At 26.6% G+C, this 19,522-nt stretch overlaps 1 protein-coding gene across 5 annotated transcripts in view; it reads left to right on the top strand.

The window, feature by feature from the left end:
- LOC145832931 (uncharacterized) overlaps positions 1 to 7,072 on the top strand; it is a 43,697-nt gene extending 36,625 nt beyond the window's left edge. For 4 of the 5 annotated variants that reach the window (XM_082940441.1, XM_082940373.1, XM_082940309.1 and 1 more), the window contains 5 exons: positions 189 to 331; positions 3,785 to 3,897; positions 5,106 to 5,212; positions 6,187 to 6,324; positions 6,581 to 7,072. In XM_082940441.1, the coding sequence (XP_082796567.1) occupies positions 189 to 331; positions 3,785 to 3,897; positions 5,106 to 5,212; positions 6,187 to 6,324; positions 6,581 to 6,624 (545 nt within the window). In that variant the 3' untranslated portion in view covers positions 6,625 to 7,072. The remainder of the gene's footprint in view (positions 1 to 188; positions 332 to 3,784; positions 3,898 to 5,105; positions 5,213 to 6,186; positions 6,325 to 6,580) is intronic. The other variant, XM_082940240.1, reaches the window with a different exon arrangement.
- The last annotated feature ends 12,450 nt before the right edge of the window (positions 7,073 to 19,522 follow it).

Below are 19,522 nucleotides of genomic sequence, written 5' to 3'. Positions count from 1 at the left end.
TAACTATTATTTTTAAACAGACGCAAACAGCAACAACAACTCGAGTTGTTTTCCTAGTTAGTTTCACCACAACTTTAACTTTTAATACCACACATGTTGCCACATCTCACAAACTATTATTTAATTCCGTACATAAATATCATATAAAATACCTAATTGTAAACAACACTCACAATATTTTTAAACAGAAGCTAACAGCAACAACAACTCGAACAAGCTGCAGACGCTCACGCAGGAGCAACTGGAACAACTGACCGGCATCAATCAGTCCAACAACAACAACGGTGGTGGTGTCAGGAACAACAACAACAGGCAACAGGGAATTGTTGAGGTTTGTTAGTTTGATATTAATAAACTAAAGTATTAAAATAAATAACGTGTAATCTAAGGTAATCTGTTCATAGTAGTTTTGCATTTTTGTTTGTTTGTTAGTTTATATCTAACAAGGGTTATGATGGTTTAAACTTTTTTAAAATTATTATTTGATTTTTCTCAATTGTTGTTGACGAAAAGAATTAATAATAAAAACAGATAATTTGTTCAGAATAGTTGAATATTTTAAAAGTTATGTATATTGGCTAGTTTTAAATATATATACATTCATAATAAAACAAGTCTACTAAGCAAAAGATGGATGAATTTAAAATGTTAAAGTTTGAATTAAATGTCTGTAAGATTGAACAAAATGGTTTTCGTATTTTATATCAGACGAGCTTTACTCAAAAAGTTTTCATAATGCAATTTTACCCTTCTTTCTATTTACAATAGGTTTCCATAGTAAGGGCTTTAGGTTAGATTTTGGTTTGAAAAGTTGTTACGCTCATATTATTTGTAAACAACTGTCAAAAATAAATTTGGATGTACAAAAACTCATGTGATGATGTATTTATAAAACATTACATTTTTTAAGTGAATTAAAATCCCATTACTTTAAGGATAATCCGACTGAAAAGTTATTTTTCGACCTTTTTTGAGCCATGTTAATTATTGTATTGTCTCAGAATTTTTTTAAAAATTTTGTCCATGAGCTCTGAACTGAACTAAATGTTTTAAATTTAATTAATTGCAGTTCATGTTTTTACGCGAGTGGTTATGCAGTTTTAAAGTATAAAAAAAATATTAATACACTATTCTGATTGGTTTAATTTGTTCATAACTGCTATGTCAGTTTTTCTACATACAGTTCAAAACAATAAACTGATTGAAAATTAAACACTTCAAATTTTGGTGATTTATTTATTTTTTTCATCCAAGAAATATTTGTTCCACCACACCAAGTTTTTCACATGAACTTTATATTGATTTAAATTGCTTTTGGTACAATTATCGTTTCCACATGATTCTCAATTTAAAAGCCATTATAACAAAATGTAGTACGTATGTATTCACTACTTTAATTGAGATGTCTTGTTTAGTTTAATTTTTTATCTTCCTAAAAATTATTCCAAGTGTTTACGATTTTTCCACTCAAAACATAACCTCCCACTTCGGAACAAAAGAAAACAATGAGTTGTTGACTTTCAAGCCATTGTTTTGAAAATTCCGAGAATGCAGACAAACTATCGGGTCAAAAAAAAATCTGAAGATTATTTTCGAACTGTGGTAATCCGAAACTGTGAAATTTTTGTGACGCATGTGATCGTCGAAGCGTGATGAGAAGTCACCGAACCAAGAAGTAATCCCTCCATTTTTTTTTGATGTGTATGAAAAAAATTGGCATGAGCACGAAAAATAAAGTTTGTAAGATTGAACTACAATGATTACATAATAGATTAAAATAAAATTTACAGGGTCTTTATGAAATTAGAATCTTTTTTTAAAAGTGCTCAGTATTTTTCAGATATCAAGAATCAACTGAACCTTTTAGATCAATCCCTCCATTTTTGATGTGTCTAGAAAAGTTGGCATGCGCTAAAATTATGACCTAAGTTTTTAAAGACTTATGTTTAATTATTTATGAGCTGATGATTTTGTGAGTTCAATACTGTCGAAATGTTCTGGTTATGATAATAAAATTATTATTCATAATGAAAACAGTTTGAGTTTTGGAAAATTGAAAAGCAAAATTAAAAAAAAGTTAGCAATTGAGTTAAAGTCAAACTTTTCAAAAAATAAAACTGAATTGTTTTTTTATTTTGCAAATCATAAAACATCAAGTCACAAAAATTAACTAGATCCGAAAGTCTTAGCATTCAAAACAACATATTGCTCAGTGCTCATCTACCAGTCAATATATACCAATATAACATATTTTTTTGGAAATTTCTTTCAGCTTTTTAAAAAACACCCGTCGCATTCAAGGGGCATTATGACGTAACTCCCAGGGCTCACAGTGAAATCCATTCGAGCGTTAAATTTATTGAAACCTGTTCGAGCGTGTAATACGATATCGCAGTTCACGGATGGACAGACATTCACGCTTGATTAGCTTCCAAAAAAGTTTGGAATAAATTTCCTCTCCGATAGATCTGATTGCAGATTGCTTTTGCGTGGGATAGTATTTTATTAGTTTGTTTTAAATATCTTTTTTTAATGGTACGATGGGTTTTAATTGTTCGCGATTATATTTTGATAGCTGGTGTCGGGTTTTTGTTTGATTAAGGCTGAAATTCCTCAAAATGATTAATTGCTTGATAAAGTCTGGGATTGTATAAAATGTGAAGATTGAAAATATTTTTGTTGTGAAGTTGTCTTATCTACGAACATGCACTTAAGATTTTATTTTAAATACAAGTTAATGAGTTTTTAATGCTTCATCAAAAATTAAAACTTGAAAAAACTTAAAATTAAATACATTAAAAATATGTTTTGTTTTTTATCTCCTTGTTCTTAAGTTAATGTGTCCTTATATCCGTTATTGTTTTAGAATATATATATATGTTTGTTTTTATGGCTATTCAATTAATTTACGTGATAACATCAAAAATACTGGTTTACCACAAAAAAGTTCAAAGTGTCGAAAAATATAAGTTAGTTTTACAAATTACAGTTAGTAAAAAATTGATTATTTTCATAAGAGTGAGCTTGATTTTTTAAATTTTTTCTTCCAATCTATAATATAAAATCATATCTTAAAATATTTTCCGTAAAAAAATTAAGGGCACATAAGTTTCTTCGACAAATACAACTAGTTTGTGTTTGAACTTGATGTACTTGTAAAAATTACTACATGAAAGAGAAGATATTTGTTTACAAATTTCGATGTCAAAGTGTAAACAAGTGTAACGTTTTCTCACACTTTGTCAGCAAAATTATTAAATAAAGTTTCAAAAAGAAAAATTTCTTAAAGAAGAAATTTTGCATGAAAAATTGAAAGTATATTTTTTCTTTAAAAAAGAGAAGTCAAAAATTAAGTAATAAACAATTATTTTGTTTTGTTGTGGTCTAAGTTTATTTCTCGTATAAACGTCAACACTCCATATATTTGATCTATTTTATTTGTATAATATATCCTCATACAGATATTCTGAAAACAGATTTTAAAATAAGAAACTAAGTTTGAATTAGTTAAAAAAAAATTTTAACATCAAATTGTGACAGTATATTTTTCTCTGGGAAAAAAATGAAGTCACAATTTTCAATTTAATAGTTACTTTGTTTTGTTGTGGTCTTGGTTTACTTCTCTTGCAAACATAAACACTATATATGTTTTCTCCTGTTTTTATCTAAGTTTTAATTATACTTTCTTCTATATTTATAGATACACTTTGTTTCTCCTGTAAATGTCAACGCTCTATGTATTTCAAGTATTTTCTCCTGTTTTGTTTATGTAATATTCATACAGATATTGTCGGCGGCAGCTCAGATAAACAACACGAACTCAAACAACAACTCCAACAACAAGCAGCTTGATTTCTCACAAATCATATCCGCTAAAAACAACAACAATGTAGTCAGGTAATTGAATTAAGTAATTTGGTCTAATAAAATATTAGATTGTTACATTATTTTATTATTGTTTAAGTTTTTTAATTGAGTTAAATTGCTCAAAATTAGGATATTTTTATATGCTTAAAATACATGTATAAAGTTATGATACAGTAACAGTATTGTTTTTCAAATAATTGTAAGTGTAATTACAAATATATTTGCTTCATTAGTTTTGAAACCACTAAACAGATGATTGCAAATAAAGAATCCATTTAATTGATTAAAGCTTCATGATTGTTTATAAAACTTAGATGGTTTAACCTTTGCTCTATTTATTCATTGTATAATTCAGGTCTATTATTAAAAGTAGCGTTGAATATAAGTTCAATCTTTTTTTATAAATTTTTGTTTTAAAAGCTTAAGGGCACAATCAATCTAAAATTATTCAAGTTCTGTTGGTCAAGAACGGTAATAAAAGTTTTATAATAACTTAATTATATTGAAATCATGGGCAGTTTTATTGTTCCAATATAAGGCGTTAATAATATTCCAATACGGCAATAAATTGGCACTACTATTATATTCTAACTGGTAGTAAAACCAGCACAGCGTGAAATTAATTTAACTATTTACGTGTTAATGAATTTAAAACCAATTATTAAGTGGGCTAAATATTGTAATTTGTTTTCAAAAGTCTTCATTAATCAAAATTATATGAATTTTTTATTAAAAAAAGTTTTTATGATTAAATTAACTCTTAACACAAAATTCAAATAAAAACTTTTTAATGTTATAATACTTTAACTTTTCACTGGAGCATTTAGTTTAAACAGAAAATCAAAATATATGAGTTTAACATTTAAAAATTAAAATGCAAATAATTTCACATGCAAAAATTCAGTGGTTTCAACTTTATCCACACAAATATTTTTGCAAATTTAAGTAAAATGAAAGAAAACTAACTATTTTTAAATTCCGAAACTAATCATCCATGCAAATTATTTTAAATTTCGTTGTAATAAAGTGAACAACTATTTTTAACAAATAAGATAAATGTTGGATATACAATTAGTATTTAGCTGATCTAATAATATGATATTGTATAGTAAAGTTTAGCTATTTTCTTAGATATGTAACTAAAATAATGACAGCAATAGTTCCAACTAAACAGTTAGACTGAATCAAATAGTAATAAGTTATAAAAACCAAAAAGTCAATTAAACAAATACAATCAGCAGGCAACAACAACTTCAACTGAACAGCTTGACTGAGTTGCAACCTGTATCTACATTGTTAAGTGGTAGGAGAAACCAGAACCAAATCAACCACTATCAAAATAACTGTTAGTTTTTATTTATATTAACAGTTTAATTAGAATTTAATAAATGTTTAACAATTATATTTTTTAATAATTTTAGTATATAGTTCCTTATGTAATGTAATCATTAATTATCCAAGCAACTATAATCAGTTATAAGTAAGGTGTTTTATAGCGTAACTTGAAAGTAATTTTTGTTAAACTTTTTAAACATTAGTGAATGCATAAATTTAAAATACAAACAATCTATATACAGTATACGTCAAAAAGTTTGAAGAATTAAAAGTTATACTAATATATTTAAGTGAAGTTTATTTTAAAAATATATATGTTGTTATTTTATTTTAAAATTATGTAATTTTAAAAAATGTTTTTATCTGAGCTATTACTTTTTATTTATCTTATTTTAATTACATTATTTCAGTGTGCAAAACGTGATGTAAAATGAATACTTTTTTGTGGTTTTTGATGGTAAAATAATTGATGTAATATAACCCTATTCATTTTCAATTGATACTTACGTAAAAATAGTTTTTCAAACATCATACATTCTTATTAAACTTTAAGATTTCAAGATTTGAAACTTTTTTTAATTTTAAGTTTAATTTTGAATGCAAAACATTTACATGGATATACACAACGAGATAAAAAATCAAAATACAAAAAGTAGTTCTTTTAAATACCAGTCATATATTTTTTTCTTTCCTAAAAAATATATTAGATAATAATGAAAAATACAGCAGAGTTCAGTACAATTACCATCACCTAGTGTAATCAACACTACAACAGCAAAATATTCACAGCTGAATAAAACAGTGCACAATTCCCATCACTAGTATGTACTATCAATACAAAATAATAATATTTAAATAAATATAATAAAATTACAGCTGAACAGAACCAGCAGAATTCAGTACAGCTACCATCACTACTTTTATCAACACATAATAATAATAAAATAAAAAAACAAGTTAAATAAAAAACTATTTTATTTACAGCTGAGCAAAACCAGCAGAATTCGGTGCAGCTACCATCTTTAGTACTTTCAACACAGCAACAGCAAGTGAACAGCTCTTCTGCTGAAAACTTCAATGTTATATACAGGGATGCTTGCAACATGGCCGGTGCTAACAGATGTAAGTTAAATATTTTAATATGAAATTATTTAATAGAAATGTTTATTTAAGTTTAAAGATTTTTCATGCTGAAACGTTAAAAATATCATAATATTTTATATATTCTAAATTTTTTAGTGAAACTAATTTTTCTGAAACAACAATAATTAAGATGAAATCAGTTTGAAATTTTAAATATTTTTCTAAGGATAATATTTACACTTAATAATTTAAAAATAATTTGCACAAAAAACTTACATGCTACTTGTACAAACAGGGATGGTTGCCAACGGTAACGAGCAGAACAAGACCCAGAACTGATCAGTGTGACGTCACAGCAGCATAACAAAGGATGAATAATTAGATGAATGATATTTGTGTGGGGTTGGGGTTATATATTTGATGCAATTCCAATTTGAACTTTTTTTATTCGCTTCTTTCTTTCGATCGCACAAACTTTAATATATCTGATTTTTTATGCATATCTTTTTTTTTCCAATGCACTTTTGTTTTGTGTTTTAGGTTTAAATGCTGATTCGATTAACGATTTTAGAAGATGTATTTTAAACGGATTACTTTTAAAATTTTTATAAAATTGCATTATTTAAAAAATATCATGCCATAATGTCATTTACCAGCCGATAAAAATTAAGGTTTTGTTAAAATATCTTTTTTACAAATTTTAATTTTGTAAACAAAAATTAGTTTTTTAAGGTTTCATATATAGAAGAAAATAAATTCGACTTGTTTAAGTAAATAAACAATATTTCCTGAATAGTTTTGTTTTATTATAGTGAACTACTAATCAAAATTTCAATTAGGTACTTAAAACATTTGAGTGTAGCATTGGGGTGAATAACCTTTCGTTCGACGGGTTTTACCATAACTTTTTTTTTTCGTTCATATTGAAACATTGTACTACTAAAACTTCATAATTCCATATAAAAGCAAAAACCGATGCATGTAATAACCGCTGCTTTGGACTAGATATAGAGTTAAGATCTAATTACAAAATACTTTCCTTTATTTAGCCCAATAATGATTTGTTTAAAAAAAAATACGTTGCCATCCACGAGTTTTTGTTGCAGGTGGCCATAAGTAGGTCAGATGATCCTCGTTGGGGCGATTTATGATATTAAGGGGGTCTTAACTTGATAGTGTGGAGTCGATAATAAAGAGGTAAAAAATAAAGCCCTAGGCGTGTTTAAGGGTTGTTTTTAAACTTATACTAGATACTCTATAGCTCCTAATGAAAAGCAAAAATAAAGTTGTTTTTTGAAATCTTATCAAAGGAAAATCTGATATAGAATGATAAAGTTGTTTATAAACTTCTAATTTAAGTAAGTCACAGCAATTAGTGATAACATTTTTTATTTGTAAATGCTACACAAAACTTATTTTAAGTTTACAAGTTTTGATCATCAAATCACAGGCTTTCAGTCGGTTGATACCGGTTTTGTACTGAATAGGACTCATCAGTCAGTCACAACCGAAAACCTTGCAGTCTTCAATTTCAAAATGGTCTACATGCAATCATGAGCTTGTCTCACGGCATATGAAAGTCCAGAATTTGGTTCTGTATACTTTCACCGATGATTTTGTTGATGAAACAAAGTTTAAGTCAAATTAAAGAAAAATATTGAAATATTAAAGTTTATCCTAATAAAGCCTTGAAAAGTAAACACAGAAAAGTATTAGTAGTGTTAATATTATATTTTAAGTCTTTCAGAAAAGTATTTCATGTTGAATTTATTTCTAAAGCTCGATTTTTCATATTTCTTCAAAATTCTTCTGGACTATAAAACATTTAGAATGTATTAAAAAAAGTTTCAGTTACTTAATGTGCACAAAATTTGTTTTAGTATTTTACCGTGGTTAACTAATAAAGACTTTGACAACTTGCATAGTTTATATTTAAAATAAATTAACAATTATTTCTACTTAATTTTAAATTTCTTTAATGTTTTAAAAGACTAAATTCTGTGATTAGTTTATAAAGTTAGAATCTTAAATGCTGTACAAACTATTAAGTTTATGTTCATTATTAAAATTATAAAATGTGATTTATTGTAATCTTTAAAGTAAAAATATTTTACATTGCAAGCGATAAGTATTTGCACAAGGGCAGTGCTTCTGAAATGGGGTTCCGCGGAACCCTAGGGTTCCACGACGCCTCTCAGGGGTTCCGCGAAACTTTTCGAAACTTAAAAAAGAAATTTGAAAGAAAAAAAAAACAAAAATCATAAAACTTCAAAAAAAATGGAACACATAAAATGCAAAACATGTATAACTATAGCATCTATTGATCTGCTTAGTATGTATCTAGCGGTAGGACTTTTAATGGGTGTTCATTGTTAATAGGTGTCCTGGTTGCGCAAATTTTTGCAAGTTTTTTGAACTTCTATATTTAGTGAAGTTGTGAAAATACTGGTATTATCACTAAAGCAAACAATGTAGGAGCAATCAAAACAAATTATAAATGTTTACACAATAATGCTAAATAAAAAATCTTTCAGAAACTTATTCTGGTATATTATAATGTGCTGTAAAAATGCTTAAAAAGATGTCTATTAGCTTGATTTAAAATTTGTTAGGTATTAAATCTTATTTTTTACTTAAAATATGCTACAAAAATTAAAAAAAAACTCTGGCCAGGCGTATAAAATTTCAACAGAAATTGAATTTTAATTAGTTTTTTAGATATGCATGATAAAAAATGATACTCTAATTTTTAAAAGTCTTTAAAATTTTAACAGAAATTGAGTTTTTTGTAAAATATTATGTAAAATTAAATTAGGGGTTCCGCGGAAAAGTTGAACTTTGGAAAAGGGTTCCGCCACCAGAAAAAGGTTGCACAAGGGTATTCAAAGCATTCTAAATTTTAGTACTTTTAACAAATTTAAGTTGAAGTAAACCATTTTTTTGCTTATAAACTAAGACTATAAAAAGGAATTTTATGACTTTGATGAAAGTTTATAGTTATCAGACACGTACATTATAGCAGTCAGAAGCTTACAGCCTGCGGGTCGAATCCGATTCATCAATATAAAAATATGGCCAACAACGTATTTTTAAGCTAGGAAGATTTTAAGCTTGTGAAAATCGAGAAAAAATATCACAAACATTTAAAAATATTTTTATAATTTATTTTTCATCATAAAGTAGTGGTTGTTATATGATTTTTTACTAATATTTATATTTTTAAGAGAGTCTAAAAGACTTTTGCTAACAAGTTCAGCCCTTCTAAGCTTCATAAAAAGTTAAGTTTACACTTGAATAGTTTAAAACTAAAAATAACTTTGTATAATCAAAAATATAGTTCATTTAATATCAACTTCAAACAACATAGAAATAAGACTATTATAAATGAAACTTTAATTTAAAAAATTAGTTTAACAATTTTTATTATTCTACAAAAATAAACATTTTTCTAAATGGATTTTATTTTCTGAAAAGTTAAGTGATTACATATTATCTATAGCTTTAAGTTTTGTGATTTCAAAACTATTGAAAAAAAAACTTGATTTAAAATTGTGAATGTATAAAATATTTACTACATGATTTTTTGTAAGGAACTTCTTAAATAGTAGTGTCTGATCTATAAAAAACCCAAAGTTTTTCTTTCTGAAACAAAAATTTGAGTGTTAACCAATACTGCATCCAGTTAACAAAAGCATTTTTTAAAACTTTTATTTCATCAAAAAAATGTAAAACTTAAACTAAGATTTAGCAAACCAAAATTAGAATGTTGAGTAGTAAGCTACTTAAATATTATATGTTTTCAAAAGTTTTTACAAAAGATATCGGTCTTTCCTAAAATCACCACAATAGAGATCCTATTATTTAAAACTATAGAGATTTAGAAGTAGTAAACGTTTGTTTTGGACATGACATTAAATTGAATTCTGCTGTATAACTCAATAACTGAAGGGTTTTTTCGTACACCAGGCCCTTAGACCAAATTTTTGAACGCTTTTTTTCATTCAATAAACAATGTAGTACAGAATTTAAAAAAACACTGATATATTTTAAGCACCTGTTTTGTTTGAAGAAATTAGTTTCATGGCTTTGTAGCTATCGACGAAAAAATAATAGTTTTACAAAACTTGACTTTATATTAGAAAAGATGTACAATAATATTTTTATAAGTGAGTTTTGAAACTTTTTAAAAATAAGTGAGTTTGTGACCTTTAATTTTTTTTGTAAGCTTTTTGTAATTTAATGTAAAGTTTCTATGTAACTAAAAAACTTGTAAAACGTTTAATAATCAGATTTAGTATAGTTTAAGTAGTTAAAAATAGTTTAGTTCATACTGTAAAAACTAACTTTAAAATTATAGTTTCAAAGTAAAATTGGTGATAAAGTAAGATATTATCTATGCTAACTGTACAGTGTACACTGGGGCATCTCATATACAACTTTAGGTTAGAAATTTTATTTTTTATTTTTTAGTAAACATTTTCTTTGAGTACATTTCTTATTTATGTTTGCTATCGAAAAACCTCTCCACTGAAAATATTGTCTTAAATTATTGCTTAAAAATATTTTATATTAAAAGAACTAAGTTGTGATGGCATATAAGAAGCAGTAATTTCTTTTAGTTATATAGCTTTAACAACAAACAACTATATAGTTATTTAGCATTAAAATCTTTTTTACAACCAAAAATAGGTATTTTAATTTTTAGTGGGCTACTAAAGCGACAAGTTAACTACATTTTAAAGTGCAGTGTACACTCACTTATCTGGCCGGCTGAAGTCGAAAAGTAGATGTAATTAATTCAGTTAAAATTAATCTATTCAGTTTAAAACTTAAAATTTATAACAATCCAAAATATTCGAATTATATAAATAAAATCGTAATGTTTTCTTTTTTTTGTCTGTTTAATTTATTAGGCTCTCGTTGAAAAATTACCACCAAAAATTTAGTTTGCTTTAATATTATGCATTGCATAATATAAAACAGGTAGATTATTAAAAATATTAATGACTTGCTCTTTTCCGGCAATAAAACAAAAAAATTGTCTTACATAATCAGATTAGTAAGAAATTATTGTTTTTAACTTTTAAGTTTTTTTTTCTACAAACAGGAACGATTTTCAGCTAAAAAAGTATTAAACTCTTCTTCGTTGTAAAATTAACTTATCAGTATCGTAACTAGTTCATATCTGCATCACTTTAATTACCTACTATCGATAAAAAAATACATTAATTAATTCATTATGATCAGACTGATAATCTTAACTCTGACAAAAAGAAAAAACTATTATTTGGCCCATTTTTCTCTTTTGCTACTTGTCTAACAAGCGTAGAGCGAAATAAATAGTAATATATTCAAAAAAAGTTGTATTCTACGAAAATTCAAAATGTCTGGCAATGTAAATACAGAATGTAAAATCCAAACATCATTTGCATTAACTTCACAACTTTTATGTATAGTTCTCACCAACGCCAACAAGCGGTAAAATATTTTCATACTCTCTTTCATCATCACACTCATAATTAATAGATAAGATAACAATTTTTACTTATGATAATTTTTTTTCTTAGTAATTTATATTTTAAAAGTACATAAATGGCTTTTACTGACTATTAAAAAAGTATTTGAAATCAATATCGAGTTTAAGATTAATTTTTTTACTTTAACAGTCAAATAAATTATTTACAACTTTATAAAAGATGTGATCTAAAATTTAAAAATTAATGTATAAACGGATCAATTAAACTTTTTTAAATATATTTCTTTGACTTTCGTCAACAAAAATACAATCAAAAAGGCACATAACAAAATAGGACTTAACTTTTAGAAAAAAAAAAGCAAACTAATCAGTTAAATAAACGAAGTAAATCTAATGAACAAAGATGTACTTTGTGTTAATGAAAAATAACACTAACTAAGTTTAACAAAATTATTATTAATTTTTCTTATATAACTTCGGTTTAATTTAAAAACTAAGACAGCTTTGAGTCTAACTAAACCAAAGCTGACAAAATATTATTAGAATATTTTCAAGTATATCACTTAAAGTAGTTTTTTTACAAAACTGAACTTTTTGGTCGATCTACCAAAAAATTCAATTAACTTTACTGTTAAGTATCAACTTGATAACGGTTGGCTTGAGTTTTTTTAGTTCAGTTTTTTACAAAAAAATATGCATTTTTATTAAGTTAAACAAAATATTAGATTTCGGTGGCAGCGCTTTGGTTCTCTCATCCTACCTTCATTTGAGTAACTATCCAAGGCGCTCCTACATATTCATAAGTGTGAGTTTTTTGTACTTTTTGCCTTCATGTTTCTAACAATTTTATACTTTTCTTAAATGTTTCCCTTCTTTAGCAATCGGACACCGCAATCGCCCTTGTCCGGCAAGATGATTTGCAAGTTGCAGCAGTTTTCCGATTTTATCAACAACATCAATCCGTTTTAGCGTTCCTCTAAAGCTGCTTCCCTCTGGCTTTTGAAAGAGACGTGTTCACAAGTGGGATCTGTGCAACCGTAAAACTTTATATTCAACAAGAGCATGTCTTGTAAGTTAACTAAACAAACCCACAGATCTCACGTGCTAATCAAACGTAAGTTTTTTTTTGTCGCTCACCAAGCCGATGTCGTCGACGGTCACAACGTGTTGGTTGTTCATCACAGAAGTAGTGCTATCGTTGCTACTGCTCACCTTAACAACGCTTAATTAATTCACCTTGAAAAGCGCACGACAGAATGCTTTTCACCATTATGTTTGTGTGTCTGCTCGAAAAAGTCGAAATAAAACTTTCATAGGTAAAAGTAATTCGTGGAAAGTTGATGTGGTACGGAAATCGAAAGTATATTTTAAGTCGAATGCCAAGTTAAAAAAAAAAATTGCTCTCGGACCGTAGTAGTTTCAAACTTTTGAAGTTAAAGTTATGATAAATAAATTAAAGTGTAATGAGGTGTGCAATAAAATAGCACTAAATGTTACTATATATTAAATTGATAAACCTAATCATTAGTTATTAATACTTTTTAATTCAAAAATAATCAATTTATTTTGTTATTCTATTACCTAAAAAGTGCATCGCGAGCAAAGTTTTCTTACCCTTAAATTAACACCATTAAATAAAAGTAAAAAAAAAACAGATTGATTGTTTTTGGACATTAAAAATTAAAATTTTTGCACTTTTCAACATGTTTTTACAAAAGTTTTGTAAACAAGGATATGCTTATAATTAAAAAGCTTAGCAAATAAGGTAGTGCGATATCAATGATAACTTTTTACATGAACTTTTTTTTTAATTAAATTAACACTAAATAAAAGATTTTAATAAGTTATTAAATATTTAGCTTTATTTCAAACTCGGGAAATTACAAAACTTAAGACTACTTATATACAAATGAAGTTTGTTAAATGATTAAAAATAAAGTAAAAAGATTTCAATGAGTTTTAACCCTATTTTAATTGGCTAATTTTGTGTTATAAAGCTTGAAAAAAGTAATTTTTGTATTCAGGAAGTAGCTTAACTAAAATTATACATAAAGACAACAAGTACAGCTTAAAATACTAAAGTTTTAAAATAAAAATATCTTAAACTAATATCTGGGTCTATTTTTAAAATAATAGTTCTAAGAACAAAGTTCGCAAAAGTGATTATTAGTATTTATTTAATTTATTATATATATATATATATATATATATATATATATATAAAGTTTTATTCAAAGATGAAAAAACGAGAAGAACTCAAGTTTCGTGATTACTCACTCATCAGCTTCAAAACAAGTTTAAAATAAAGCACAAAACAAAATCACTAATGAAGGTAAAAAATTTTTTGCATAAATAGATTATGACGTAATTTTGAAACTATCAAAAATCGTGCAAAACGGCTTGTGCAAAAACTAATCTACCAACAGACAATAAACTAGCGAAAATTCATATAACTTCAGTGGGTAATTACATATTAGGACAGATAATTGGAAGAGATAAAGATAAAATTAAGATGCAAATTGAAATTTAGGTTATTTTAAGATGAAATTAAAACTTGTTAAACTTTAAAAGCGACTTTTTTATATGTCTACAAGACGATACAAACTCGCTTCTTTTGTTCAAACATCTTTTGTCTTTCAGTGCATATACAACGGCTGATGCTTCTTTGAGACACAGCCTACATATCGGGCTATTGCCGTCGGCTATAGGCTGTGCTCTTTTTATAACTTCCCAGGATATTTCGTAGTCAATGCCGCTGCGCTTTAAGCCACAAACATACTTCGAAAGTTCAGTGTCATTTTCATATATGCCGCCTTTAAAAGATTTTTTATGATTGGCATACCTGAATCTAAACTGAGTCGAGCACAAGCCGACATAGAACCTCGTCTCAACGCCAGAGTTAACTGTGGCCTTGTAGACGATATTCTCTGAACGGCAATTACCCCCTTTCAAATTATATTTACAGCTTTACAGCCCGATATGTAGGCTGTGTCTCAAAGAAGCATCAGCCGTTGTATATGCACTGAAAGACAAAAGATGTTTGAACAAAAGAAGCGAGTTTGTATCGTCTTGTAGACATATAAAAAAGTCGCTTTTAAAGTTTAACAAGTTTTAATTTCATCTTAAAATAACCTAAATTTCAATTTGCATCTTAATTTTATCTTTATCTCTTCCAATTATCTGTCCTAATATGTAATTACTCACTGAAGTTATATGAATTTTCGCTAGTTTATTGTCTGTTGGTAGATTAGTTTTTGCACAAGCCGTTTTGCACGATTTTTGATAGTTTCAAAATTACGTCATAATCTATTTATGCAAAAAATTTTTTACCTTCATTAGTGATTTTGTTTTGTGCTTTATTTTAAACTTGTTTTGAAGCTGATGAGTGAGTAATCACGAAACTTGAGTTCTTCTCGTTTTTTCATCTTTGAATAAAACTTTTTATTAACAAAGCCCTCAAGGTGGGCTCAGTGTGAAAAATTTAATTTATTAAGTTAAATAACTTAATTCTATATATATATATATATACATGTAGTTTAGTGAGCGGCAAAAAAATAACGCTAAAAACATTAAGTCCTAGGAGCTGGTTCATGAAAAAACCTTTTGGTTATTGAGTCGCACACCACGGATACCTTTTAACATCTTATACAGGACTGTATTTAAACATTAACTTAAAACTAAACTGTTTAGAATTGATTCTGTTATTGTTTTTAATAAACTTTTTATAAAATTAATATTTTAGCGTAGATCTTTTAATTTTCAGCTGGTATAAAAGTAGTTTTAAAAGCGACGGTGAATTATAAATTACAGTTGACTAATTATAACGTAAAACAAAAACACCACTGATAACCAAGAACATTTATGAAAATAAGAACAAATATATTTTTGTAATTTTATCAATTTCAAGTGCATCATTAACTCGTAAAAAATTAAAAAAAATATATATTGAATGGAAATATTTCATATGTTTCGTGATACATATTCTTTAATGTCGTATCAGGGTTTTTTAGCTTTAATTTAATTTTATTGCACTAATGTAGCTACTTTTTAGAAATACTTTATTTGGAGTAGTTTTTACACAAATGGAATTATTTTGATAGTACTATTTCCTGAACTTTATTCCACTTTATATTAGATATAATGGTCTGACAATTGAATTGATCGAACCTTATGTTAAATTTGAGCTTGTCTCGCAGAAAAATGAAGTCAAGACCTCAGCTCTTTAGACTTTCACTGATTTTGTTGACTTTGTATTGATTAAAAGTATTTGAAAAGTAATTCGAAGCTATGCAAATGAGCTTTTTACAGAACGAGTATATATATTTATATATTTACATTTCAAATTACTTTTAAGTGCTTTAATTTTTCGACAGCATTTAGAAAGATTTATAAATAAATATTAGTTGGTTTTAAGTTGTTTCTTGTTCTCGTTCTACCCCGCAAGTTAATTATGTTGAATAACCCTTTATAAGCTGAATGTAAAGAAAAAGAAGATTGTGTAAAGCATGCTGCATTTCAGTTTTAATCTAAAAATGAAAGCAACAAAAATATGCATGTTATACTTCAAATATTTAAAATAAACGTTCTAAAAAGTTGTTTTTTAAGTTTTAAATAAAGATATTTATTTTCATAACAAAAAAAATACATTTAGGTACTTCGCGGTTGAAAAAATAAATTTAGCTTTTAGTTTTTATACCATTTTGACTTCTAAAACAGCATAAAATAATGACTATTTTTTTCTGTAAACTTTAGCACAATTAAAAAACTCGGTGTCTATAACTATTATACTTTTGTAATGTGTATAATTTGACATTATTTCTTAAGCATTAAAAAATTTCCAAGGTTTTTTACATTTATGCCACCAAACCTTATGCAAAAAAAAAATAGTTTTCGTTTCCTACAAAGATGCTGTTTATTTAGAAATTTAATTAAAAAAAGTGATATGCTAAATTTGAAGTAAAATCAGTTCTGAAAAATGACATTAAAAGTTTAGCCGGTCTATAACTTACTGATTTGCATTTTAACCGTTTAAATTAGATTAGACGTTTGATGACTTACTAAAAGTACGGGTCCATAGCACTTATAACAGCTAGATTTAAAAAGTACCAGTTTGTTGAACTATCCCCTCATCTTAATTTAAACAAAATTTGTACTTAAATTTTTGCAATTGGTAACTTATTGAACAAGTTTGTTTTTATTGGTGTTATTTTCTTGATAAACTCAGATAAAAAAGCTTGTTGATACAGAATATTGAAATAAATTTAATAGAATATTTTATAAGCTGCAACCATAGTTTTTATATCACTATTTTCATTTTATCTTAAAACGACATAAATTGTTTTAAACGAATCTTGTTACATTCTTAAATACTAAATCTAAATGCTACAGAACCTTAAATAAAACAAGTTAGACCTAAGTGTAACTAAAATATAGTTTAATCTAATTTTATTCTAAATACTTCAAATTGACTTCAGTAGACATTCAATTTAACTGTCAAAAATATTATACAAACAAAAACAAAAAAAAAAAAGAAACCAAATGGCCAAAAGAGAAATTATTTTCACAAAAAAAAATCTTGTTAAGCATTGAAAACAAAGAATTATTATTCTTTTGCAAATTATTAAGAATTTAGTTTTATATTTTGCTTAATAGGGTTTTATTTTACTAAAATTCTCGATGCGATCAAACACGGTGAAACAAAATGCTAAGAAAATTATAAATCAAATTATTATTTATTGTAGTAAACTCATAATCTGCTTAGATCGTTCATTGCTGAAAACCCTGGCCTTTTAGCTTGCCTGTACAAGTTTGAGTTCATACCTACGTCATCATCGTATGACGAGTAATCGGAACAACTGTCTTTGACGTCATTATTGTAACTTATGACGTCGTCATTACAAGCGTTGCCCTCATGGAATTTGTTCGTCATTTCAATGTGTTCACCTGAATAGAGAAATTTTTGCTTAAACTTTTATTTTTAGAAGTTTTTATTAATATTCTATTACTTTAATTTGTAAATATTGTTGTTATTTTCAATGTTTCCATATAATTTCAAAAATTTACATATATTTTTAGAGATAACTTGTACTCCTAAAATATGAGAACGTAAAATAGTAATTGTTTTAAGTGAAAATTGATAAACATTAGTTTGTTTTAAGTTAAAATTGATAAACATTAGTTTGTTTTAAATAAGATTTTTAAAGTTTGTTATCGGAAAAATAAGTCTGCAACTAAATTTTTTAAGCAGCAGCTCTTAACCTTTTTCATATTTAACCCTTTTATGGAAGATAATTACCAAATTTATCCTCCGTAAAAAAAGGTTTTTATTAGTTCTGAGGAAAAGAACTAGCTTAATTGAATGATAAGCTTTTTAAATAAGAAACATTAAATTTATGGTTTATTTAACTTTAAAAAAGTAACAGTTAAATCTAATTTTTAATAAAAAAGACCATTAGTAACTATTTATCTAAATAACTTGTAATCAAGAAAGTTTGCCCCCTAAAGTAAAACAATTTACCCCAAGTTAAGAATCGCTACTTTTAAGTATATGGTTAAAACTGACCTTGTTGTGATCCATTGTTGAAATCTGTTTTTGGTCTGTTAAAATTTATGGTTAATTACTTTGATAAATATTTTACTAAATATTTTTTACCGATAAAACAGATTTAATTTTAAAAAAAGTAGTTGTATTAACTGTAAACTCAGTAATTTTTGCTTTAAAAAAGCTTAAGATTCCAATTATTCTTAAGTTAATGTTTAATAAAACTTTTTAAAAAAAGTTTAGAAATAGATGATATTTTATAGAATAAAATTACAAAGTAATCCTTCTGATTCTCACTAACTTATACAGTTACAAAAAACACAAAACACAGGCTAGGCTAGAAATCTTACCTTCGTTTGACAATAAACTTTCTGATTTGGTGGAAAAAGAAATACAATATTTCAATAACAGTCAGGGACATTGCAATAAGAGTCCCGATGTTCCAATACCTCAGTGCCATGGTCCTTTCCTAGAGTTATAAAAATAAACAATGTTTTTGTTTTTAACTTTAATCAAATAAATGAAGAATTATCATTTCAAGTTTGTAAAATTTTAAGAAAATAAAAAGATGTATTTAAACTAAAAACTAACTTATTTAAGAGTAAAAGTTAAGACATTAACGTAATGTATTTAATTTTATACCATCAAAAGTAAACTAAAAACAAAATTTAAACATTTCATGATAACGCAGAACTTTATAAAGACGTTGGTTAAAAAGCAGCATATTTCAAGTAAACGTTATTAAATAGCATAAGCTGAAAATTGTGTGCAGAATCTAGTAGAATAATAAGAATTGTTTTCAAGCACCAACTTGACTTTGAGAACCGCAGTTTGCCGAACCTGGTCTAATCTACTGTGTAGTTTTTTTTTTTTATTAGTACATAGTAGTATAAACCAACTTTGAAAAAAAAAAACATCTTACAACGCTTAACATATACAATTTTACTACATAACAACTATTTTTCAAGCACCAACCCTTGCTTTTGACACGTGACACGGAACGTACCCTCTCCCCCCATTGTAAAATTGTTGGTAGCAGGCGAATTCCACTCCTTCCGTTCTGTGTTCCTCGTACTTACCGCACTTGTGGAGCTCCGACACGTTCATGAAGGCGTAGTTGTGCAAACTGTACTCTTTGTTCTGGAACTACAAAATTTTTATGTTGTGGTTTTTTAGGCAGTAAATTAAAAAATCTAATATACTTATTTGTATATGCATTA

This window comes from Thalia democratica, chromosome 1, assembly GCF_965202585.1.
Source record: "Thalia democratica chromosome 1, ktThaDemo2.hap1.1, whole genome shotgun sequence".
Lineage (NCBI taxonomy): Eukaryota > Metazoa > Chordata > Thaliacea > Salpida > Salpidae > Thalia > Thalia democratica.
Note: the sequence above shows the minus strand (reverse complement) of the source record. Positions and strands in the feature narration are given on the sequence as shown.